Source organism: Diabrotica undecimpunctata, chromosome 2 (genome assembly GCF_040954645.1).
Source record: "Diabrotica undecimpunctata isolate CICGRU chromosome 2, icDiaUnde3, whole genome shotgun sequence".
Lineage (NCBI taxonomy): Eukaryota > Metazoa > Arthropoda > Insecta > Coleoptera > Chrysomelidae > Diabrotica > Diabrotica undecimpunctata.
In genome coordinates, this window is record NC_092804.1 from 22615467 (window position 1) to 22641847 (window position 26381).

At 31.4% G+C, this 26381-nt stretch overlaps 1 protein-coding gene across 3 annotated transcripts; it reads right to left on the reverse strand.

Moving 5' to 3' along the window:
* On the reverse strand, nucleotides 1–25964 carry LOC140434337 (uncharacterized). 3 transcript variants are annotated; one of them, XR_011950041.1, is made up of 5 exons: nucleotides 25822–25964; nucleotides 18631–18903; nucleotides 15733–15875; nucleotides 10282–10478; nucleotides 1–3133 (listed from the first exon to the last, which is right to left on the reverse strand). XR_011950041.1 is itself a non-coding variant. In XM_072522506.1 (4 exons), exons 2-4 carry the CDS (start codon nucleotides 18799–18801, stop codon nucleotides 10340–10342), a joined length of 453 nt encoding a protein of 150 aa, XP_072378607.1. In that variant the 5' UTR covers nucleotides 18802–18903; nucleotides 25822–25964; the 3' UTR covers nucleotides 4753–10339. The 3 variants fall into 3 exon arrangements, 1 of the variants encoding a protein (XP_072378607.1); XR_011950040.1 differs by having other exon boundaries at nucleotides 1–3154; XM_072522506.1 differs by lacking the exon at nucleotides 1–3133 and having other exon boundaries at nucleotides 4753–10478.
* Between the last annotated feature and the right edge of the window lie 417 nt (nucleotides 25965–26381).

Here is a 26381-nt window from a genome sequence, read left to right on the forward strand (position 1 = left end):
ATAATTTTTATAAATGAAGTTTTTGTTATCTACTATGCTGTTTGTAAGTTTGTCATAAAAGCTGATCGCTCAACATTTACGTTTACTTAACTACACCTATCTATTACAATAATCTAACTTTTTGTTAATTTGACAGTCATTTTAACTTGTTAAAATGATTAGAATCTATGTCCTAAGAAGTCAGTGCATTTTTATCTCCATGGAAAGTTTTGTTCCTCAATGATCTATCGGTTTAGGTAATTTTTCCGTACATAGTATACAAATATTTATTACAAGGGACGTCACCACTACAAAATATTCTAAATTTTCTCCGATGTATAATAATATAGGAGAGTACAATATACTTAGGTATACATATTAAATATGAAAATAGTAGTTAGGTTGTATGTCATTCTGACGTAGAATCTACCTAATCATAATAAATTACGAAATTGTAATACAAAGTTGAAAAAATGTCGCTGTCAAAATTATTTGATTTTTATGTATGAGAAACATATCTATTCCTTTTAATTTGAGAAATGTAAAATTACGCTTTGCTGGCACTAGTACTCAAAAGCAAAATCCTTCCTCTACTTCTTTCCCGATTTTAGTAAAATTGCCCATTTTATTTTCATACCCCTGCCACAATTTAGTGCTTAAAATAATAGCCACTGCCACTGTGTTCTTGCATGATTAGGTCATCGCTTTTCACCTCTTTCGGGGCAGCACCCACGCCGATGTACAACAAAGATTTATATCTATCGATTTTAATCATTTTTTCCTTCTATTATTGTGTTAATATGTTCATTCCATTTTTTTATTTTTAATAATCAATTATTGATGACTTCGACATTGCATTTGTGTCTTTATTTCTATTGTTTCGTGTACTCCTTCGGTTAGATGAAAGATCCTATAGATAACTTGTAGATTTTTGATTTGATGTCAATATTAATGTTTTTATTTCGCCGTACTGTATCGTTTAAATATCCTACAATTTTTGCTGCTCGTATTTCCGCTTTAACATAACCAAAAGTTGATGGTTTTGAATATCCGAACATTTGAATTTTTGTTCTTGCTTGATAATTACTGCATTTACTTCAAGCTTTCATTTTGTTTTAGAGGCAGAAATAATGTTGACAGATTTGGCTCATCTAGATATTAAATCCTTGCACATAACTTTTGTTGTCCTCGTTTCGCTACTAGCTCTGCATCGTCTGCAATTCCTGTCAAATCTCCTAGCCGACATTGGTTAAGTAAGTTTCTCGTTTTCCTGGATAACCTACTAACAACTTGTCGGTTATACATTTTTGCAGAATTTTTTAAAATAATGACTAAAATCCGTGTCTAGTTTGAGTAAACTGACGTAATGACCTCATAATTACAGTTTGTTCAAATTTTAAAAATTTACCTGTCACACGATCATTCAAATTTGATCAAATTGACGTAAGTCAATGAAATTACTTGTCTGTTTATTAGTTTCAAATTTTTCTTATCCACAATGAAAATAAAAAGGCTGAAAGGATTTTTTATAATAATGTGGATTCTCCACAGTTCTCCATTCTTTCTCGATATAAATCTTGATTCTCAATAGAAATCTAGAAACTTGTTCCTGATTCCAAGATATTTTAAATTTTATTTTTATTTTATTTAAACCACACACTGCCAACAAAATAAAATAAAAGGAAAATGAATTTCATCACGTTATGTCTAACTGTTGTTGTCATTTTTCTTTAAATATTTTTCGACCAATTAAAATTAAACTTTGATCAAACTGACCTTGAAAAATAGAAGACTCTATTTTTAGAGGATTTGCTCAAACTCAGGATGTGAGGTTATGTGCTATCAATTTTTTGGTTTGGTCAAACTAGTTTGATCAAATATTTGACCGTCTGACACGGACTTTATGCATTTTCTACAACGAGACATACAGTTAACAGCAATTGCTTTTGAAGTTTAAATTAGCGATTTCCCAATTTTTCGTCCCAATGAGTAACTTTTTTCTTATCAAATTATCAGTTGTTATAATTAAATAACTAATGGTTACAAAATACGATTCTGACAGCTGACATTTTAGAATCATATTATATATAATAAAGTATTTAAATCATTTAAGATGGTATAGTACGTACAAAAGTCACATATAAGTAGCAAAATATAATGAAATGTAATATAATACTTAGGATTTTTACAAACTGTATATATTTTTTTACTACTCTTAAGATTTTCAAATGCGAAAACATTCAACGAAGTTTCAAGTTAAATTTGATGTCGAACTGTTTGATGTAGTACTAGAACTAAATTTACTATCAGCAAACTTTTTAGCGGTATATTTGACTCATGCTTTAGCATTTGCAACATCTTTTGAGTTTGTGACCGAGATCACGCTGCCAGGTAGGTCATACCTGGTTCATGGTCGTAGATAAGATTTGTATAAAAATTGAAGCCATTATAAAACACTTTTCACTTTGTCTACAGCATTAAGTTGTTATCACGTTTTATGCCAAACAAAGATATTGTCTGGACAGTTTTTTATGTTTGCTACATTGCTGATTTAACATAATATATGCAATATAAAAATCAGTTCAGAATACACCGATAATAATAATAAGCTTACATAACATTCTTAAGTTTACCATACAAGTTTTATTAAATTTATAGTGTCAATTGGATGATGCAATTAAGTTTTATGACAAGATATTTTCTAATTTGCTATTTAATTTAAAACAAACACTTCTTAAGAAATATTAACAGTATAAAATATATCGCAAAATTAACTTAAACCATGAGAAATTAACAATGAATTAGATATGTGTGTGAAAATAATATATCGCAACTACCCAACAAATCTTTAAAAAATATATTAACAATAAAGTTTTAAGATTTTGACAAATAAATATGGAGATATTAGGATAATAATTAGGATATTAAACCATATTTAGGTAGAAAATGCAGTTGCGTCACCAGTGGCGGAATGCGGCTAAAGGGGGCCCTAGGCAAAATTCAGGGACTATTTTTCAGTTATGACACAAAGTTTTTCTTTCTTTCTTTCGATTTTTAATTTTCGAATTTAATAATTCTCCAATTGTTATATGCCCTATCTGTTTTATTCGTCCACTTCTAATATCGCTGCTAATGCCAGAGACGTTGAACATATCTGTAATTTAATGGTCAAAACCTCAAAAAATAAAAAAAAAAAATAGTTGAATATATATATATATATATATATATATATATATATATATATATATATATATATATATATATATTTATATATATATCTACCAAATGATAGCTCTTTGCTTTGTAAGTCTTGATAGTATATAACCATAAACCAGCCGTTCTATATACAAGCAATGCTGCCTTATTTCTCAAGTTAGGTTAATGCAAAGCGTAGTTGACACAGTTACTGTACAAATTTACATTATCCCGTTTTTTGGTCACACGTTAACGTTGAGTAGCTAATGGAAGATACATTGGTCTAAAATAAACTACAAGCAAGGTTTCGTAATATATGAACATTAAATATTATAAAAAAAGACAGTTAAGATTTGATTTCACGTATAGTGCCTCTATATATTCGCTTATACGTATCTCATCCTACTAGGACTCATCAGAGCGACTGTTACAGAAGCTCTGAACGTGAAAACAAATATTTTCCGTCGAAAAGAAGCAACAATAAAATGGCTTCAATATGGACGCTATTGCAACTCATTCTTCAGGGCAATGTATTTGAAAAGAGAGGACCAGGGAGAAGAAGAATATCTTGGCTTCAAAACCTAAGAAAGTGGTTTGATACATCGACAACTGGACTATTCAGAATAGCAGCAAGCAAAGTTAGGATAGCCATGTTGATCGCCAACACCCGGAACGGATAGGCATCGTAAGAAGAAGAAGAATATACGCTATAGCGACAACTGAGAATAAATCATCAAAGTAGAAATGCGAAGATTTCTATTGACGAAACCAAAATTCATATATTTGTTTTAATCTGGGCCTTCTATAAATTGCAAGGCAAAACAGTCGATGCTAAAGGTGTCAGAGAGATATGGATAATCTAATAGTCGCATTCTACAAGATATCTGCTCAGTTAAGAAAAAACCAATTCGCCAAGGATTTTTGCTTAGATTGAGGAGATATGGTGCATATTAAATTGGTGCAGTATAAGCTGTAAATCATTTTCATTTTTAGAGATTAGCATTGCGTCGCCTGCATACCAGATTATTTTAAGTTGTTTTTCTCCCATTTGGTATCCTTTTTTAGTTCTTACTTTTTTATTTTTTCATCCATGATCAGGTTGAACAATAGAGAACTAAGAGAATCCCCCTGTCTATCCCATTACCAGTTTCTATTGGATCAGTTAGTTCTTCTTCTACTTTTACCTTTATTGTGTTGTTCTGGTAGATATTTTCGATCGTTTCGATTATTCCCAGAGGTATCTCTCTAACATATAATAAGTGGATAACGTCCTTTAATTTAATCCTGTCAAATGGCTTTTTAAGGTCGACAAAACATAAATATCCCCGTTCGTTGTATTCTTATGATTTTATTTGTTTCAAAATGTCCATTTGTTTCTCTTTCAGTACTTGCTCCTTTAATTTGATTCTGTCAAATGCCTTTTTAAGGTCGACGAAACATAAATATGGCCGTTCGTTGTATTCTTATGATTTTATTTGTCTCAAAATGTCTATTTGTTTCTCTTTCAGCACTTGGGTTATTTCTTGGTCTCGGTTGTGTTGAGTAATTCCCATCTTCATAAAAATACGATTGACTTAATGTTACGTAAGTATACAATGCCTTGTACTGACTTGTACTATGGAGCCGAATAATGGACGCTTAATATGACTTAATTCCTTTGAGACGTTAAAAAGAATTTGAAAGGATAATAAAAAAAAACTGCAATACTTCTGACAAAAAATGCTTGTAGAAACATGCGACATCTTGCAGTTCATAATGCAAGATACTATAGGAGGCAGAAATAGTATCGGAAGAACACGAATATCTTGGCTGAGGAATCTAAGCAGCTCAAAACAACTCTGTGGAGCAGCTGTTACGAAAGTTAGAGCATCTATGAGATTGCCAATCTCCGTAACAGAGGTGTCATTTAAAGAAGAAGTTTCTCACACACACAGACTTAAAAGAAAGTATGTTAACAAAAAACGGACAGAGAACGGTTTTGGCGTTGATATTTCGACGTGGAGTCGTGAAATCCTATATAAAATACACAATAGAAGTCAAATTCTCTTTGTCTAGTAGATTTATATTATGAATAAAAATAAACGTATTTTTTTATAGTAGTGTCTTTAGAAAAATGATTTTAGACCAATATTTCGCAAACAGCTCTTTAAAATCCTATCTGTCTCTATTTTAATACTACCGTGTTAGTTTATGGATAAAAAGTATAATGATAAGGCCAGCACCTTTATAGGACAACAGAGGTAAATATTTTTTCATATAAAATGTTTATATTGTAGGTCATAATCATGGAATGCTATGAATATTTCAGTCTTCGTTGCATTCCTAGAAGTTTCTGTTAAACAGTAAATTATAACTGGTTTTACTATATTGTTGAATTTCGTGATAAAGACTAGAGCCAGTCTATCTACAAAGAAAAATTACTTTTTATGTACAAAGTTGGTTCTTATGTACAGCTTTTCTAAATATAACTTTTGCATTTTATGACTACATTTTAAACATAAGAATGACATGACGTTTTCAGCAGATATTTTATTCCAAATGTCTATAGATGCCAAAACAAAGAAACTAGTTCCGATCATAACATAAAACTTTTTAATCATCCTGGCAAACAAAATACATACTATAGAAAACCAGAATTTAGTAACAGAGTGAAAAATAGAAAGATATATAGTCCAGTCGGGTTAGACGAAAAAAAGGCCTAATCTTGCATGACGAACTGCCCCAAATTTTATTATTATAACCTTTAGGGAGGTCAATAGTAATGTAAATTTAAAATCGCGACTGAATCTAATCGTTGCGTTAGCCGCCATCTTGAATTTTAAAACGAAAAAGAACCATTTTTGCTTACTATCTCCGCCATTTTCAACTTTTCGACAACAATGGTACGGACTGAAATTGTTGCAAATACGATTTACTACAATTTCTTTTTTACACATTTTTTCGTGCGGTCGATATCTTCCGTGTTAAGGGGGAAATATTGGAAGGGGGAGAGGGAAGCATAATTTTCGAATTATCTCGTTTATTATTATATTTACATGAATATGCCTAAACAAAAATAAGGAGTATTATATTTTATACAATTTTGATGCCATTCATTTTTACTGAAGTCAATATTTAAGGAACTAAGCCTAACGAACCCTAGACGATGACGTCATCATCAGCAAGCCATAAACAGGAACGAACCTACGACTTTAAATATTGATTTTAGCATCAAAATGAACAAAATCAAAATTGTATAAAATATAATTCTCTTCATTTTTGCTTATATACATTCATGTCGTAAAGTTAATTATAAACGAAATAATTCGATACTTATGCTTCCTCCCACTTCCACTATTTCTTCCCTTAACTTGAAAAATATCGACCACATGAAAAAATTTGTAAAAAAGAAATTGTATTTGCAACAATTTCAGGCCTTACCATTTTTGTGGAAAAGTGAAAAATGGCGGAGATATTGAGCAAAACCATACTAAATCAAGAGGGCGGCTGACGCAACGGCGGGATTCAGTCTCGATTTTAAATTTACACTACTATTGATCCTCGTTAAAGGTTCTTCTTCTTCTTCAGCCTTAAGTAATCTAACTTTGAACATAGGCCTCCCCCAAATCAATCCAGTGTTTTCTGTTTTGTGCCACTTGCTTCCAGTTGTGTCCTCCGATCTTCTTAATGTCATGAGCCCATCTCATTTGTGGTCTTCCTCTGCTCTGCTCTGCAAAACCTTGTGGTTTTGCTTCTAATCCATTTGTTTGTTGTTTGCCTATAAGTCTCACCCCGAGCATTGATCTTTCTCCTTCTCATTGGTAAAGCTTAGAATAATAAAATTTTGGACAGAACTAATATGTTTGAAATAAGACTAAAAACATGAGAACACACACGTGGGTTCTCCTCACTTATTGGGAAAATAATTTATTGGTAGCTCAAATCGGTACACTTAACGAAATTTCATAAAGCTGTGACATGATTAAAGTTTGAAGTAGGGTACACAGATTAAAACCCTATACCCCAAATCTGGGTCCATCCCAATTCATACTCTTTTAATGATGAAATGGGGCGAACTTGAGCTATCTAGACTAGACTATTTAGAGACTGATAACAAGAAAATGACAGAGGAAAATCAAGTGCAAGATGAAGAGATGGCATGTTAAAACTCGGTGGAATTCTTTGACGAGGAGAGAAATGGGTTGATTTCTAAAGATTTGGTTGCTGCTAACGTCGAATTTCATTTTTACGTAATATGTACATGTGCTGGTACTAAGAGAAATACCTAAGGTTGTGTTACAATTAGAGTACCGACACCCAAAATGTTTTTTGTTAAAACTTTAGATATTTCTTTAAATCAAAGTGCAGTCAATATAACATTGAAATACAAAATATTCCCTAATTCTATTTTTATCAATAATTATCAGTCTGATTCTAACTTTCTAGTTTACCTATATTCTTTTTACCGATACTAGATAAGGAGGTACAATACTGTAGTTTGTTTGCTGATTGTTATTGGTTTTTTAACGTCTTGTTTTTGCAATTTTTGAAGTTGCTCTTATATCTATGTATAATACTTTTAATACGTTCATTGTCAAGACTGCATGTTAAAGTAATCACTCTGTTAAGGTCTTCTTATTTTTCTTTTATTTAGGTACATTGCCTGCCCATCTCATTTTCTTTTGTTTTTTACTTTCTTAGTTACTTTTCTTTTAAACCTGAGTCATTTTTATCAAACTTTAGGCCATAACTTTTTAACCGGAAATAATGTTAAAACGGCGGCGTATTTGGTCTTGATCAATTGCATCCCAAACTTCTCTCACCGCAACTTCTATATCATCAAGAGAGACAAGTGGTGGTTGTCGGCTCCTGAGTTGGCGATCAATAATATCCCATAAATTCTCTCTGGAATTTAGATCAGGGCTGCAGGGTGGCCAGTTCATGGTTTGTATTCCAATCTCGTCCAAATAATCACGTACACCCGTGCAATATGTAGAGTCTGTATAAGCAGACATGCATTAAACGTGCATTAAGTTAGACAAAATATCTGTAAGGTACCTTTTACTTGTTAAGGAACCTCTTCGTAAAGCAACAAGGACTGTTCGTGCTGTAAGAGATATTAATTCCCAAACCATTACAGATCCCAAACAATCCAGTCAAGGTGCTCTCTGGAAAATTGTAATCTACCTCTAAGCTGATTTACGTTTAAAGCTGGTGCTTTGACTGGTATCCTTACATGCAGATCTTGTTCAGTGAGATGCCTTTGTGTAGTGTTTCTACTAATGTATTGTGTCTACTCATTGTGATAAAACGTTCTCTTATAGTATGAAGCCCGATAAACTGATCTTGGCGTGGTGTTGTGAGTCTTCCTCTTCCTTGTCCACGTAGTCTCGTATGGTCGTTTTTTTTCTCGAAAACGTTGAATTGTAGTGTGAGATACTCTTAACCTCAAGCCTATTTCACGATAACTACATCAGCAAGTAATTACCTGAACATGTTCATCTCGGCTCAGATTTCTTGAAATACGGGACATACGGAACTAACATACGCAAAACAGCGTTAATTTTGGAGAGTACAAAATCACGTAATGCTTTGAACCTACTTTTCTTTTTTGATAACAGACATATCGAGATGATTTTTTTACGAAAATTTTGAAAAAGGATTAAGCTATCTCGAAATAATAAGATGAAGCGTTTGTTTCTAATACATTCCACATGGTGTTGCAATTTTTTTTGAAAAAACATAACTTTATTTTTATACCCCGTATATAGGAAAAACCTTGACATTTCTCAAAAAATATTAACATAGTAATTAATTAGAAACATCCAGTTGTTAAGGGTTCAGAAGAAATGTAGTTTCAAAATCATGGTATATTTGAGGTGGTGCATTAATTTTGGAGAGTAGTATATATTAAAACGATTTGGCATCGTTGCAGGTTCCTTATACAAAGACACATGTCATATGTCTTATGTAGAGAAAGACACATGCCATTTTCACCTGAAAATGCCAGTAACTTCGCTACATAGAAGCATAGCGTCTATGTTCCGAAAATTTGTTCAGTTGAGACATGCAAAAAAATTTAAATTTATTCCGTAAAAACGTCTCTAAGCATCAAATTAATTAATCTAAGGTTGCCATATTTGGTTATTGTTGTTGTTAAAATAATTTATTTACAACTGGATTTTCTAATGTAAATATGGGTAAAATTGCATATCAGTCATAGCCACAATTCACACAGTACGCCATCCAAATCGGATCTACTTTCTTCCACTGCATACACACCTTAAGTTGTTCTATTTTTTATGGATATAAGACATAATGAATATAAATCATCAAGGCAATACTATAGTTAAAATAAAATAAATCATGATATCTGACCTCTTTGAGAAAAAAGAATGAGTTGACTTCTGGTGTTGGTATTCCTCTTTGTAAAAGATTTTCGATTATACTCAAAAGTATTTCCATTTAGCATCGTACCATTCAACCATCGACTGACCTGATTCTCCCGCAAATTCCTTTTCAAAGTCTCATATTAAATTTGGATTTTATGTTATCGATGAATCCGTCAATCTGTTGACTATTGAGGCAAGTGTTCGTTGTGTGTATCGTTTTATATTTCTTGATTTCTTTACTATTTTAAGAAGATATCAGCAGACAATGATTGCAATAACAAGTGTAAATTTATCCAAGCATTAACGTAGTAGTACTACAGATATAGAGTTGAAGAGAAATTGAATTAAATCTATTAATCTTTGAAATAGTAGATACCTCCTCTAACTAATCTCTGTTGGATAAAATTCTACAAATTGACAATGTTAATACTTGCAATGCAGTAATAATATCCACTATTGTTATGAGATCTTCTGAAAGCGTTTGAATTCCTTATACATATTAAACACATATACGACAGGTTTTTCAGATATTGGGTACAATTAAAAGAGTTTTCTACAATTCCATCGAGACATCTAAACCTAATTTAAGATAGTTTTCGTAAAACACTTACCTCTGTTGAACTTTTGAATTTGTACAAGATGTAACATATTTTTAAAATTAAAATTGTTAGCCACCATAGATTATATCCTATATAAGATTTCTTATTAAACTAGTTGCTAAATATAGTTTACTTACAAACTTACACAGTTGATTAGTCTTCTGTTTTTTAAACTACTAGAACAGATTTTAAAAATTACAAAATAACGCATGCTGTACCATGCATAACCTCCGAAATGAACATCGGAGTTCCAGCTCCTAAACCCCCGTCGGTCTTTTCTTGTTCGTTCTTTTCATATTCACAGTCAAAATAGTGACTTTGACAGTCGAAACATCTAAAATATATATACAAGAGTTAGCGAACAATTTTCTTATATTTTCACTATTACTAATAACGATCAAAAGTGGAGTATCTTCAACACGTTATGAGGGGAATAAAGATCACTTGTTGAATATCATCCAGCGAAAGAGTGTAGAAAATAGATTACCAGGAAGAAGAAAAATTTCTCGACTGGGACAGAACAAGAGTGATTTTATTAGAGATCCAATAATCTAAATAAAAGACAAAGACATATACTGCAATCCTTAATCAAATAAAAATGTCATAGATGTGGCGGTTTCAGTGTAGTAAGAACTTTAATATTGTATTATACATTTTATAATACTTTTACGTGATGTTACTTCCAGTCAACTAGTTTCCGAAGAGGTAGAAGCACAAATAAATTTTTCCTGGTCATAATTGCTATGCCTGTCCTGAATAAATAATATGCCTTTTCATCAGCCGCCATGTTTTTCGTACAGACAGATTTGACAACGACAGATTTGAACCATCATACGTACTGGTTTATAAATTTATAAAGAAATATTTATTAAATAAATATTTTTTATTTAATAAAGAATTACATATTCCATAACAACACCGCTTCGTTGTTTCTTTTTGTACAGGTATACAAAGTATATACAAAAAATTGATTTTCTAATTGTGGCACTTAATTTTTTTTTTTAATAACTATATTTTCTTTGGAATTTTTTATATTAATTATCTACATTATTTATATTACTAACCTAACCTGTTTGTTTACAAAATGTCTGTTTGAAAAAAAAATAGCTGGAACTATTGAAGTTATACTTCTATACGCGCGCTCCACGTTGGAAATTTGTATGGGAGTGAATCTGTGAAATCATTACATATGTAAGATAATGAGTAAGAGAGAGACAGAAGATATATTTTCTGTCTCTTCCTCTCTCGAATATAAAAATGTTCCTTTTGTATACATAATTTAATATTATATATATTATATAAAGATATATATATATATATATATATATATATATACATATAATATTATACATATAATAAAATATTTATTAATATTATTATTTATGTGATATGTTTTGTATTATTTATTAAATGTTCATAATTATATTAGTCTTTTGTATTTCAAAATAATAATCTCAATAAATCACTGTATGATCCAGAACTGTCAATTTTGAAATGCGTCTGTGGCATGTCCTCGGTAGTATAGTAGTCAGTATCCCCGCCTATCACGAGGGAGACCGGGGTTCGATTCCCAGTCGGGGAGGACTTTTTTATTAATATTATTACATTATTGTCATTTTTAAATACTTATGGATATTGCATTTTAATTTGTATTGTATTATTATATGGAATTATGTTGCACTGTATTGTAGTGTATTTTTTTTATGTATATTGTCATTTTTAAATACTTATGAATATTGCAGTTTAATTTGTATTGTATTATTATATTGATAACAAAATAAACAATGAATTTTACTGCAGAGGATCTGTAAAAAAATTTTTGCATTTAACTCCTTTCATACATATATGAAAATAAAAATATACATTTTCATCAAAACATTGATTCAATCCTTCATTGTTAGTAAGTTGTTATTAATTCTGTTTCTCTTTCCTCTATGTCTTACCTATAGAATTACATATGTAATGATTGTGCAGATTGACTCCCAAATAAATTTGTAACGGCGAATGCGTGTATAGAAGTGTAACTTCCACCGGCAGTCCCACTGGACTGCCACACCCGTTTTTTTTTTATGAAAGGTCCTATATTTGACAAGTTTAACATTTCGTGGTTAGACAATTGTAAGGTATGTAACAACAGTTACGTGAGCGAATGGCGTGATTCGATTGGCTAGAGACTGACGTATTTTAAAAGCCAACCAATTAACTATCTGTACATAAATTTACTGTTTGTTCATTTTCTTTCAGAAATAATCACGGACATACAATTTTCTACAATCTAGTTTATGTACTAGAAAAAAATATGGCATTAAAAAAGGCTGTAAAAAGAATCGTATCTGTGTCTCCGTATACAGGGTGGTCCGTAAGTAATTGTACAGACAGAAACCGTAGATTCTGCACTTTAAAATATTACGATTTAAGCCAACTTGCTTTAATAAAATGTTGATATTAAGAAAGATACAGGGTGTTAAAGTGGAAATTTAAAATTTTATTTTTCGCTATAACTTTTACGTTTGTAAATATTTTTGGACAAAAATTTACAGTTGGATGCCTTTGAGCAGGATAAATTATAATTTTATACTTACTTTAATGTAGCTAATAGAGGGCGTCATATATGCCACATGTGTGGCATAAATTTGCGCTTAACTTTTTTGCTCTTTAAGTTAGCTCTATTTGTGTTAAAAAATATTAAAGATACATTATTCTTACAAAGAAAAGGTATCCTTGTAAGTAACCTGAAAATTCAACCGTTTTCGAGATAAATGCATTTTATAAGTCAGCTGCACAATAATTCTTAGTTTGATATTTGTGCGGTAAAGCACTGAATACCTGTAGATAAGCATAATTTATAGTTTATTCTTATTAAAACAACTCAAAGATGATAATGTAACATCACAAAATGCTTTGTTATATGTGCTAAATGTCTTATTGGACAAAAGATATTTCATCTTCTTCTTTAGGTGCCATGTCCGTATTCAGACGTTGGCCGTCATCATGTTTACAATGTCGCTTTGTTATCGCTTCTTAAGTTTCGATAATGGCGTTGTATTACTTTTTCTTTACCCAAACCCAAAACCCAAAATATGTGGTTTATGCAAGATGGTACACAACCACATTCTAGACAGAAGGCAGTTAGAACAGACTTAAATACAACTTTTCTGAACGTTGGATTGGTCGTGGTAGTCTTATTCCTTGGCAATGTGATGAGATATTGACATAATTATTTAATTTATAAAAAATCCGAAAAGAATACTTATTGTTCATTACGTAAATTGTTTACCCATTTTTATTAGGATAAATAGGAACTAGAGCACAGGTATTGAATAACACATGTGTCATGTTTCATAATTCTTTTGCTACAAATCTAACCTGAAAGACTCAGCATTTTTACAAAAACATGATTGTTGTCCTAATAACCGATATTGTTATAAATATAGTAAACACACAGGCAATTTAGTTCAGCATAATATTAGTTAGTTAGTAAATCATAATAGTCCATTTGTTCGAGATGTAATTATAGTTACTCGTAAGTTGTAACGTAATCATATAAATAAGTAATGTCATCGATATATTCATCCATTATACATTATAGCCACCACGTAGCCCCGAATTCATTCCGCTTGATTTTGGTGTATGGGGCGCATTAAAACAACGTGTGTCATAAATATTCGCAACCAACTATGGGAAGAAATAAATACTGCAGCAGTTTCTTTAGAACCAATGATGTTATTTAATACCTATGAGACGATCTTATATGGAATATATTAACAAATGAATTAAAGAAAATGGTGGACATATCGAACACTTACTTTGACAAAAAGTTATGTTATATAGTATAACTATTTCTTAATTTGGTTTGTAAACAAAATGTTTTGATTTTGACTTTAATTTAACATAAAACGTAAAATTTTTGATGTAAAATCCAATTATTCTGTTATTTTGTCAAATCCTATTATTAATTATCCTGCTGATATATTTATTTTATTTAATATTTATTTAACTATTAACTTTAGTTAAAGGTATTTTATACCAAAATTCAGAAGTATTAATGTTTTTGTCTATTTTTTCTTTGTTGCCTGGAGTAATTGCCTTAGATGAGAATTATGCAGCTGATTTTTAAAATGCGATTATCTCGAAAACTGTTGAGTTTTGAAGTTATTAACAAGTATACTTTTTTTTTTGTTAAAATAATGTATCTTTAATATTTTTTATCCTAAATACAGGTAGCTTAAAGAGCAAAAAAGTTAAGTGCAAATGTATACAACATATGTGGCATAAGTGGCGCCCTCTATCAATTACATCAAAGTGTGCATCAAATTATAATTTCTCATATTTAAAAGTACCCAGTTGTAAATTTTAATACATAAATGTTTACAAACATGAAAGTTATAGCGAAAAATAAAATTTTAATTTTGCAGTTTAACACCCTGTATCTTTCTTAATATCAACATTTTATTAAAGCAATTTGGCTTAAATCCTAATATTTTAAAGTGTAGAATCTACTGTTTCTTTTTGTACAATTACTTAAGGACCACCCTGTATAACGCTTTGTGTTTTAAGTGAAGAAAAATCTAATTTCACAAGAGTAATAGCGTCAATTCCTTTAATAACGTATGGTCCTAAAGTTTTGGGAAAAATTTCACCTGGTCTGATTGAGAAGCAAAATGCATTTAACAAAGAAGGCCATGGAATTGAAATGTCATTAGTTATTGACATTTAATAAACAAAGCAGAATATTTTGGTTTGTGCTCTGCAAAATGTCTTATAAAATTGATATTCGTCGAGGTGTTTATAATATGGTTGGGCGAATGTGGAAACGAGATATTGTTAATATTTATCGAGATCAAAACATAAGCAAATCGACAATTTATCGCACAATCAGAGTATGTGAAGAAGGGATACCATGTGTTAACTTGCGTAAAAGTGGCCGACCGCGGATTTTGAACCATATAAGAGGGGCAAGACTGATTGAAGCAGCTAAGAACAAAATTGGGGTCTCACAGCGAAAACTGGCCAGAAGATTTCATGTTGGAAAGACTACAGTATACAGGACCCTATCGAGTAACAATATTATCTACCGGAAAAGAAGGAAAGCTCCAAAATACACAGAGGATCAATTAGAGAGAATTCCGAGATGTTGCCGCGCGTTAAGGCGAGTGCATTTCGTCAACATGTCGAAACTTTACTTTACCTTTGTACCGAAAGCAGACAATCCCTCCAACCTACCTCAGGCTCGTCCAGTTGAAGAGTTCTGGGCACTATTAAGTCGGAAAGTCTATAATAACGGATGGGAAGCACAAAATCAGGAACAGTTAAGACGCCGCATATATACAAAAATTAGAGAAATTGACGCCGAGGTCGTCCAAAGGATGATGCAACGTGTCAGGGGAATTATTAGGCAAATCGAAAATAATGGTCCCTTGTCTGTCATTTGAATTTTGATTTATAATAAGGATAGTTAAGTTAAATTGTTGAATAATTTAATAAAAATATAAGATTATTGTGGTCAGAGTTATATGCTTTTGAAAATTTTCCCAAAACTTTAGGACCATACGTTATCTATTTTTGTATAAATTTTTGACAATACTTACCTACATTGGTCGGACATTTTACAAGTTATTCCAAATTGTTTGGCTACTGCTTTATATAATTCTTTACTTGACTTATGCATTATTTCTGGTCCTTTGGTAGGGTTTGTTGGAGAAGAAAGCTCACTTTTAGCTTTCAGACGAGTCTGAAAAATGAAAGTATTTTATATACAGTACATTCAACTAACTTACACCTCTAAACGATTAACGGAATTTGCAGAAAACCTTTTGTTGTAGTAAAAGCCACGGTAAACTGCCCTGGTGTTCTTCATAATGTTTAACACTATGCTAAATTTTAGGTATAAAATAAATATATGTGTCATTATCACGTTGTTCATAGTTTTGCATATTTTTTTCCATTTTTTCTTAATAAATAGTATTCTTGCATAATGTTATTTAACGTAAATGTCTATCACCTACTTGTTTAATAATTTTTTCTGAAACAAATACTACCGTGCCAAGAATAATTTATATTTAAAGAAGATATACAAAGTACTAAAATATCACTTTTAATTTTTATTAAAAAATACTTCGGAGTAAACTAGAACATTTTGTCAATTTAAATATGTCTGTTAGAGTGTACCGTTTTTGAGACGTCTGCGAATACGGGTTAAAGTTAGGGTTTTAGTAAATATATTTAACTTTTTATTTTCAAATGAAAATACTTGTACTAAAAATAAAATAATTGTGGGAAACATTTTAATTTGTTTATGTGCGGTTTCCAACTATTTCTAAACTTTTTATCAAACATAATTAAATTACAATGGAGATTCCTAATGATCATTAGGCTAATTTGCTTAATGTGTTTAGGGTCTTTGTAAGCGGTTATATTATATTTTACCTTTTAAGCGCAACAGTTAGAAAGTTTCTGTCATATTGATCTAAACTCAGTATATTGTAATTCAAACGTGTAGTTTCAAATAACCATCATGCCTAGACGTAAGTTGGATATTGATGAATTAATTGCAAATGTGCATAAATACTTTATCATGGAAAGAGACAATGGTGGACCTTTAAAGTCATTATTTTGTATAAATCAACGCGATTGTGACGCACTCGGGATAAGTTAAAGTAAGCTTAAAACTGCAATGAAGACTGTCAGAGATTCTCAAGAAGATCGACTGAGTATCACGAAGACAAGAAAACAACTCGTAAACATTCTAGGAGCATTGATTTACCTGATGGAGAAAAATTTTAAATTCGCAATATTTTGTATCGAATGCGTAAAATCCGTCAACATGTCAGTTTAGATACTTTACTGGCCAAAATAAGAGAAAGACAGGTTTCTGAAATTAAGTGGACTAGTCTTTGGAAAGTGTTGAGAGATTTAAGATTTAAATTCAAAAAAGAAAATAATAGGTTACTTTTATGCGAAAGGAGTAGTGTGGTTCACAAAAGAATTAAATTTTTGAGAGAATATATGTACTAGACTTAAATCTGAAAATGCAATATTCGTATACTAAGATGAGACATGGATATTTGCATTAATTTGAATTAAAAGAATTTGGCAAGACGACAGCATAAGATCAATAAAAGACACAGATATCGAAGGCAAAAGACACATAATTCTTCATGCAGCAGGGAAAGAAGCCTTTGTAGAAAACGCAGATTTGATTTTTTCTTCAAAATCAAAATCTGCTTATTACCATGAAAACATGAATGCACATATGTTTGTTAAATGGTTTGAGGAGAAACTGTTACCTAGTCTGAGTAAACCATCAGTTATAGTTTTAGATAATGCACCTTACCATTGGAGATTTTGGAGAAACAACCAAAACAGTCGTGGAACGTACCGAGCATAAAAAATTGTTTAGTTAAAAATAATATCAATTTTACGGAATACGCCTTCAAATCAGAGTTACTGGAAATTTCGAAATGTAATGAAAAACCAACAGTTTATATAGTTGACCAAATTGTATCAAGTTATGGACATCAAGTACTACGTTTACCGCCGTATCACTGCCAGTTTAATCCCAACCAACACATGTGGGGTATATCTAAAACGTATTATGATTATCACGTTGGATGCAGTGGATACAGTGACGTGGCAAGAAGCTCTTAAAACTGCAACTCCAGAAATATGAGCCAAAACTGTAAATAAATGTGAAAAAATAATAGAAGAGGTGTGGATCCGGGAAAATAAAATTAGTCCTAATAACACGTCTCAGATTAGGACACACTTCTACAACACATAAATACTTGTTGAAGGGAGAAGAGGAACCAGTGTGTTTTGTTTGTGAATGTAAAGTAACAGTGAAGAACATTTTGATCGACTGTCCAATATACACAGTTAAAAGACTATATCACCACAGTTAAAAAACATTAAAAAGAACTTTTAGGAGAATCTAAATACGTAGCTGACTTGATAGAATTCTTAAAATCTATAAACTTTTTTAATAAAATTTGACACAATACATCAATAATTAAAATATACATATATCGTATATCTTATTATGTAATTGATATTTTGTGTATACCTATGTATATCTTTATCACTTGTGTATTTTCATATGCTAATAACCAAAATAAATTAAAAAAACAATATTATCAAAACAGTTTTTTGTTATTATCTAACATATTTCATTTTGTCGTTTGCAACGTTTTTCCGAGCAATGATTCAAATAAGAAAATTAATTTTCTTTTATTTCAAATAACCCTATCAACTAATAACGTTAATAAACGAGAATTATTTTTGGTATTGGTATTCAAAAAAATTATAATTTTTATAAATACTTAAAATTTGATTCTCAAGATAAACAAAATTCAATTCGATACCTTACTCCGACCGCAAACGTTCCCACACAGCAGGAGATATAAAAAAAAATTATTCTATTTTTTGAATATACTACAACTTCAACTAAAGTGTAAAATATTGCAGATAAAACAATATTTATAGCTTACCTCTTCGAGTACGTATTCATATGATGGCGGTGGGCTGGCAGGGATGAGTTCGTTTCCGTCGGCATTCTCCAATATTGGAGAGACGTTCCCTCTGGGACTTTCTAATTCGTTTTCGCCTTCAGCAGGAGTCTCCATCGAATTGCTTCTTGTCGAAGAATTCGATTTCGACATTCTGCTGAATTTAAACTTGAATGGTGCCACTTTGACTCCTTGTTAAAAAACTTTTCGATTAATCACTGATTATGGATATGAGTCCGTTGAATAAAGTCATTGCTGCAAAAAATTTTGGAGCTTTGAAAATTGTTTTATCGTTCTAAACCTAATTTAATCGTAATTATTTACTGCTACATAAAAGCAGTGAAATAAAATCTACAACCAAATAAAATATGCAATTACTTTTGAAATTTCATATTATATACAAACGTGACAGGATGGTTCCATCTCTAGTCGAAGTGTGAAAAGGTGTTTATAATCGCTCCATAGTATATTTCAATAATTTTTGAGCAATTACGAATATTTTAAAAGTAAATAAGCAGTTAGCGATTATGATTAAGCGCATAGAAATAAGTGAAAAAGATAAATATAGATTTAAGTAACTGTAACTGTAACGTCAGACAACATGATTCCTAAAATCTAACGACAGGTACACTTATAGGAAGAAGAAGCAGACGCCGACCACGAATTATGTGGTTAGATAGAGTTGAGACCGACTTAGGGATACTAGAGATCAGAAGATGGGAACACGTTGCCAGAAACCGAACATAATGGCTACTAATCTTAGAGCAGGCCTAGATCCACAGATGATCGTCGAGCCAAAGATGATGATGATGATGACTCTAAATTAGATAATAAACAGTACTGAGAAGACTGGGCCTCTGAAGGGTCGACCTGGGCGGTAGTTCTTATCGCGGTACAACAAAATGAATTCGTATGGTTCCATGACAGATGAAGTTAAGAGGAAAGCTACTAAAATAGATGATTCAGAAGCTAATATATTTAAAGGAACAGAAAAGACACCAAGAACACCAAAAAAGAAGAAAATGAGAGCTTATTAGAAGCAACGATGAAAATCATTAAACAACTAACGAATGTCATGAAGGAAATAAAGACAGAACTGTATGAACAAGGCGAAAAATATAAGCCAGGAAAGCAAGGAGATTAAAGAACAAAAAGAATATAAAAAAGAAATAAAAGATCTGAAGAAAGTCAATGAACAAGCCATGAAAGAAATAGACCAACTAAAAAACAGCTCGCTTTGACGAAAGAAATAATGAAATAAATAGAAAGTGAAAAACGAGTAAAAAATATAGTAGTAAAGGATGTTTTTTTTATTATATATTTTTTTATTGAAATGAAATAAAACAATTTTTATAAATTGACATAAAATTGACTTTATTCGAAAGATAATCTTTTGGCATTATAATTTAAATATGATTTCTGGTACATGACCGCCATGGCTAGCTCTGACGTAGTCTAATCTGGAGGTTCAATTTTCAATCACTTTTTTTCATTATTTTTTGGCGTATATCGGCAATAACGCGGCGAATATTGTCCTCTAAGTTGTCAATAATTTCATGCTTATCGGCGTAGACTAACACCTTCACATATGCCTACATAAAATAGCCTTCTTTCTTCTTCAGGTTCCTTCTCATATCGGAGGTTGGAAATCATCATCGCTATTTTAATTTTATTGCCCGCGCTTCTGATTCTAATGAGCTGCAACCGAACCACTCTCTCAAATTTCTTAGCCAGAATATTTTGGCCATTATATGACCCAGATATTGAATCTTTCTAATTTTAACAGTTTTTATGACTTCACATTCTTTCTTCATTCTTTGTAACACCTCTATATTAGTTACTTTTTCAGTCCACGATATTCTGTGGATTCTCCTGTAGCACCACATCCCAAAGGAGTTTAATTTTTTGATTTCAGACTGTTTTATTGTCCACGCTTCCATGCCGTATAGTAAAGTAGAAAAAACATAACAACGTAGCATTCTTGTGCGGATCTCTAGATTAAGGTTACGGTTGAAAAGTAAGTTCTTCAATTTTATGAACGTCTTTCTTGCCATTTCTATTCTAGATCTGATTTCTTTTGTTTGATCTTCATCTTCGGTTAGCCACGTTCCTAAATATTTATATGTTGTTACTCCTTCGATCGTTGTATTATTGATGATCAGGTTATCTACATTTTGTGGTTTTTTAAAAAAAAGCCTAGCAGTGTCTTATTGAAACGACAGCTCCTGCACATTATGGTTGTTCAATTGGGGAATGAAAAAGGCAGTAATCATGGCTCTATAGCGGTCACCATTGACTGTAACGTTCTGGCCAGCATCGTTTTTGAAGAAGTACGGTCCAATAATTTCACCAGACCATAAAGCACGTGAAACAGTCAGTTTTTCATGATGTAATGGTTTCTTAACATACATTTGAGGCTTATCTTAACTCCAAATAGGGCAGTTTTGTTTGTTGACGTAGGCATTCAACCAAAAGTGAGCTTCATCGCTAAACAAAATTCGTCGGACATCAAAAAAAGTCGGAATCAATGGCAATCTCTTTTTGAACCCACTCACCGAATCTACGAATCTACGCCTTGGTAGTTGATGATGTACCTTCAATTCTTGCGTGATTGAGTTGAATTTTGTAAGCTCGCAAAGCTAGATCTTTCCGCAAAATCTTCCATAAAGTGGATAGACACTGGTATGAGGATGAATATTATCATTTAAAGTAAACGTGGTGCACAAACGTTCTATGGTTAATCGAATTACTTGCTCTGATGGATTATTACGTTGACCATATAATGGACGTAGTCCACGATACATATTTCCACCAGAACCACAATTTTCAAAATAAATTTGTACAATTTGGAAGCGTTGTTCGGGCGTCAAGTCTATTCATGCTGAAATGAAAAACCAAACTTAACATAAATCACATAACAGCTGTCAAAATGGCCGACAGTTAAAAAAGTTTTACCAACTTGAAATTTCTATAGCTCTAAAAAAACATCCTTTACACGAACTCATAATAAAACATAATGTGTAGGAAGAATTGCGCGAGCAAATGAAGAATTTTATCTGGAAAAAAGGATCTGAAGTAACAGTAAATGTAGCGAAAAAATTGGGAGAGAAAACATCTTTGGTTGCGTCACGAAGTAGAGAAGAAAAAAAAAGCAGTTATGAAAAATAAAAATAAATTGAAGAACATGAAAAAAAAATCTGAATAAATGACGATGTGACCAAAGTAGAAAGAGATATACAAACAAAAATTAGGAACTATGCAAAGGACGAAAGAACAAAAGAAAAGTATGTTATGATTGGATTTCAAAAGATATTTTTCGATATTGAAATATGGAAATGGAATCGAGAAAAAGACAGACTTGAAAAAATAAGCAAATAGCATAGTTAACAAAACTAACAAATAAAATAGAAAGTGGCAAGCCAACGGTAACGACAAGTTATGTAAAAGCAATAGTGTAGCAAAAATAAAAACAGTCTAACAAAGAAAAATAGATACAGAACGGATCGTGGAATATCAGAGGGTCGTTTGAGGAAGCAACGCTAAAACACTTAGCTGCAGAAGTAAATAAATACAAATTTGATATTATAGCTTTACAGGAAACTAAGCTGCTAGAGCAAATTGGACTCGAAAAAGAAAACTATATTTTCTTAAAAGTTACTAAATAAAAAAACTATATTAATAGTGAAGGTACAAATAGAATAGGAATAGGCTTTCTAATAAACAAAAAATTAAAGGAGTTAATTGTTGAGTTTAAAGCAATTTCAGAAAGATTATATATTCTAAAAATAAGAGGTAAATTTCAAACGATTCTACTTGTGAATATACACGCACCATCAGAGAAAAAGAGTGCAGAAATGAAGGAGGAATTTTACGGTGATTTGGATAATGCATACGGGAAGATACCTAAATGCGATCTGAAAGTGGTACTAGGGGATGCAAAAGCAAAAACTGACAGGGAACGAATAATAATGGCCACTTGATAATATACTTCACAAAAAAATAAACTGATTGCTAAGAGCATTTACTTTCAATGCAAATATATACATAAGGACACATAGAAATCTCCAAACGGAAAAGTAATCAACCAGATCGACCATATACTTATTGAAAAGAAGTGTATTACTAACATTAAGCTATTCAGAGAGCCAGACCTTGACCATACCAGTTCTGGAAATTATGAACAAGCATTCAACGAGGAGATGGACAAAAATCAAAGAAGAAGAAGAGAATCTAGATCAAATGTGTTTCTTTATTTACACGATATTTATATGGAATGGGTTATTCTTTGCCCAAAAATTTGACAAATTATTCATTTTTTAAGTTGGTTCATATTTTGTGGCTACCCGATTCTCTTCATTGACTAATTCTTTATAATTCGACAACAAGCTTTTTACTTCATAATAATTCTCTTCTTCTATTTCATCCAAAACACTTTTTCTATGACTTTCTTTACATATTCTCTTTCAAAATTATCTCTTTTTTCCCAATTCTCATGTCCGCAATTTTCTCTATAAATTGTCTCTTCTACTTCTTTTGTCCGCTCATTCTTATAATCTCGAGGCTTTCCATTAATATCAATCTTCTTCGATGACACTCTCATCTCATTCTCGAAAGTTTGGACCTTTACTACGTTCACTCCTTCCGTTGTTTTGTCGTCTTCATTTTTATTTTCAAATTTTTCTTGTATCCCAACCATGTCGTTGTCAATTTTCACATATTTTTCCGCAACATTTATGTTGGTCTTTTTATCGTCCAATTCGTCTGCTCCCATAACCATATCATATTTCATATTGTCAATCACAACAAAGGGCATCAAATAGTAATTGTTTTCAAATTTAACACCTTTTCCCTGATTAATCACTTTTAATTTCTAATTATTAGCGCCCACAAGGGTTACACTCGGAATTTTATATATAAACTGATTATTCATCAACTAAACGTTTAATTATCTACGAAATTTCTGATCCCGTATCAATGACTATCTGTACCTTTTTACCTTTAATAATACATTAACCAAACTTGAACTCAATATTTAATGTTCTATCTTAGTTTCCGTTAATTTGATAAATTCACGTGGATGACAAAAAATTCCGGGGTTGCTTTACTTATTATTTTAGTGGACGCCTTCGCGAAAAGACTTCTTCTTCACATCGTTCCGTTGTTATGTAGTTTATGTCTCTTCTCTGGGGCCTATTATTTAAATAACCACTGCGGTTATCTCTGTTATGTTGATATTGCCCCCTTCTATTATTTCTGTGGTAATTATCCGAATTTCCTCCATGTCCTTCTGTTCGGTTGTGATGGAAATTGTTACTATTCCTGTTTTGTCGGTGGTATTCTTGGTTGTCTCTGAATCTATTTTGTCCCAAATTCCTATGAGATTGGCTAGGAAGGCGACAGGCCTAAGACTCTTAGGACCTGGGGATCTTTTTGGTTGGTCAATTACAACAGTCGCGGAAATTTTCAAATGTCACTCCCATACGCAAACCGTGAGAAGATAGAAAGAAGGGCAAGGATGTAGACTTGCCAGGATAACACTAACTAACTTTGAAAAGTCAGCATCAAAGAAGTACTTGGGAATGACCAGGAAAAACCTACTCTTGACAATTAGTTTTTTAACTGGTCATTGTCTTCCTGGCGAGAAACTTAACTCGACCTCCTTACTCTACAGATACAGATTCCTATAAAATTGTCTTTGGGCTCTACTCAATTAGTTGTCATTATATTAATTATTTTAATGAACAGCACTGGAAGCTGCTTTCTTACATCTCCACCAAATTTGATTTTGATGTCGCTTAAATTTTGGATGACCACTTTTTGCGTTTCTCGTACAAATTTTCAGTTCCCATTTCTTCCAATTTCTTCTCGATTTTTTTTTGTTTCCTGTATGTCTCTTTGCAAAGCTTTTTCCCATTTTCATTTTGTTTCATTTCTCTTCCAAAATCTTCTATCTCCTGTTTCTGCGTTTCTTTTTTTTCTATATGTTTCTTCAAATCTCTGATTTACCTCTTCTTTCATTTTATTTGAGTAGCTCTTTACATACTCTTTATATTCTTTAATTCATGAGTTTCCTATCTTCTCTGTTTTCTTGCTGTGTTTAAAACATTTTTTTACTTTTTTCGTGATGTATTTTCATCAACATTATTATTTTTCCAGCCGTTCCATGTCCGTTTCTTTTCTCTCCTCAACTACAGTAACATTTTCCTTATTGTCAGAGACTTCTTTCACAAAATTTCTTCTCTGTTATCCTCTTTTCTTTACTGAATTTGGCTTTTTTTTCTTGTGACCGAAATGTTTACCAATAACCAACAATAATCTTTTTTGTAAAAAAAACCAAAGCAAACCTTTCAATAAATTTTTCCCGAATTGTTATATCAAATAAATTGTAAAATAAATTATTAAATCCCTTCAAATATATTTTAAGAATGTTTGGAAAATTCACATATACCACTTTTGTTTAATATTAAAAGAAAAAGAAGAATATTAAATTATGTAACATATTGCTTCTACTCCTATTCTATTTCCGACCACTATACTCTGTATTTCTATACGGCTTTACCCGCTGTTTGGGCGACAGTTATTGTGGTATTGTACTTTGAGCTATTTAAAAAAACGTTTATTAATTTTATTTAAGTTCAATAAATTTATAAATATATACACATGTATTTATAACGATTTATAGTTTTATAAAATTTAAAAAGATCAATTTAAATTTAAATTAAAAGTTTGCGATAAACTGGAGCATTCTAAAATATCATTTATTCTCCATTAAGAAAATTAATCTTTTAGTAGCACTTTACGACGATTCGGAAACCTAATAAAAAATACAAAGAATATCCAAGTTACCCCTTGTTAGTAGTTAGTTAAATATTAAGTAATGTCCATCATTTTTTCGGTATCGCCGAACGAAAAAATCCCTGTCCCCGGTATTTCTCATCACGTGTTGTTGACTCATTATTGATCCTTCTCCCCCTCGGGTGTTATATTACCTAAAGCTACGCCACCCAACTCAAATAATATTTAAATAGACAATATTGCCAATGCCACACCCTTCATAGAGTAGGCTAATAAGTTAAATGATATAACTTGAATTAAAATAAAACAATAATAATAGTGTTCATTATGTCACATTAAAATTTCTTATTAATACGCATTATAAACTGTTGTACTTACTTAAAACATGTATTTCAGTCTTAGTTTTAATTAGGTACCTTCTGTTTGGGAACTTATTTTATAAGGGTCACATTTTTGTCGAATTTTAAGCCGAATTCTTAGGCCGAATAATTTTCATTGAACAACTGTTTTTACTCTTGTTTTGCTACGACGTTTTTGTGGCGCTGCTGTAGTTATCCTGAATATATCCTGGATTTTGCGCGGGAGGAAATTCGGCAATTCTGAAATTGGTGTGGTCAGCTATATACCGAGCGATATAAACTGTACAATAGATATAATGAATATTAAGCTTTTAACAATAAAAAACAATACATTTAGAGGCAATTTTTAAATAAAATTATTATAATATATAAAAAGTAAATGATATAAAAAAATTAAAAACTTAAAACTTTGTTTAAGTTAAACTAATTATATTCTATTTTAAAATTATAACGCTAGGAAAGGAATAAAATATTTAATAAAAAGTGGAACACTTTATAAAAAAGAGATCATCAAAAGTTTCTTAATTCAACCAAAAAATGGCACTACCAAAATATAATAAACACAGCTGATAATCCTTC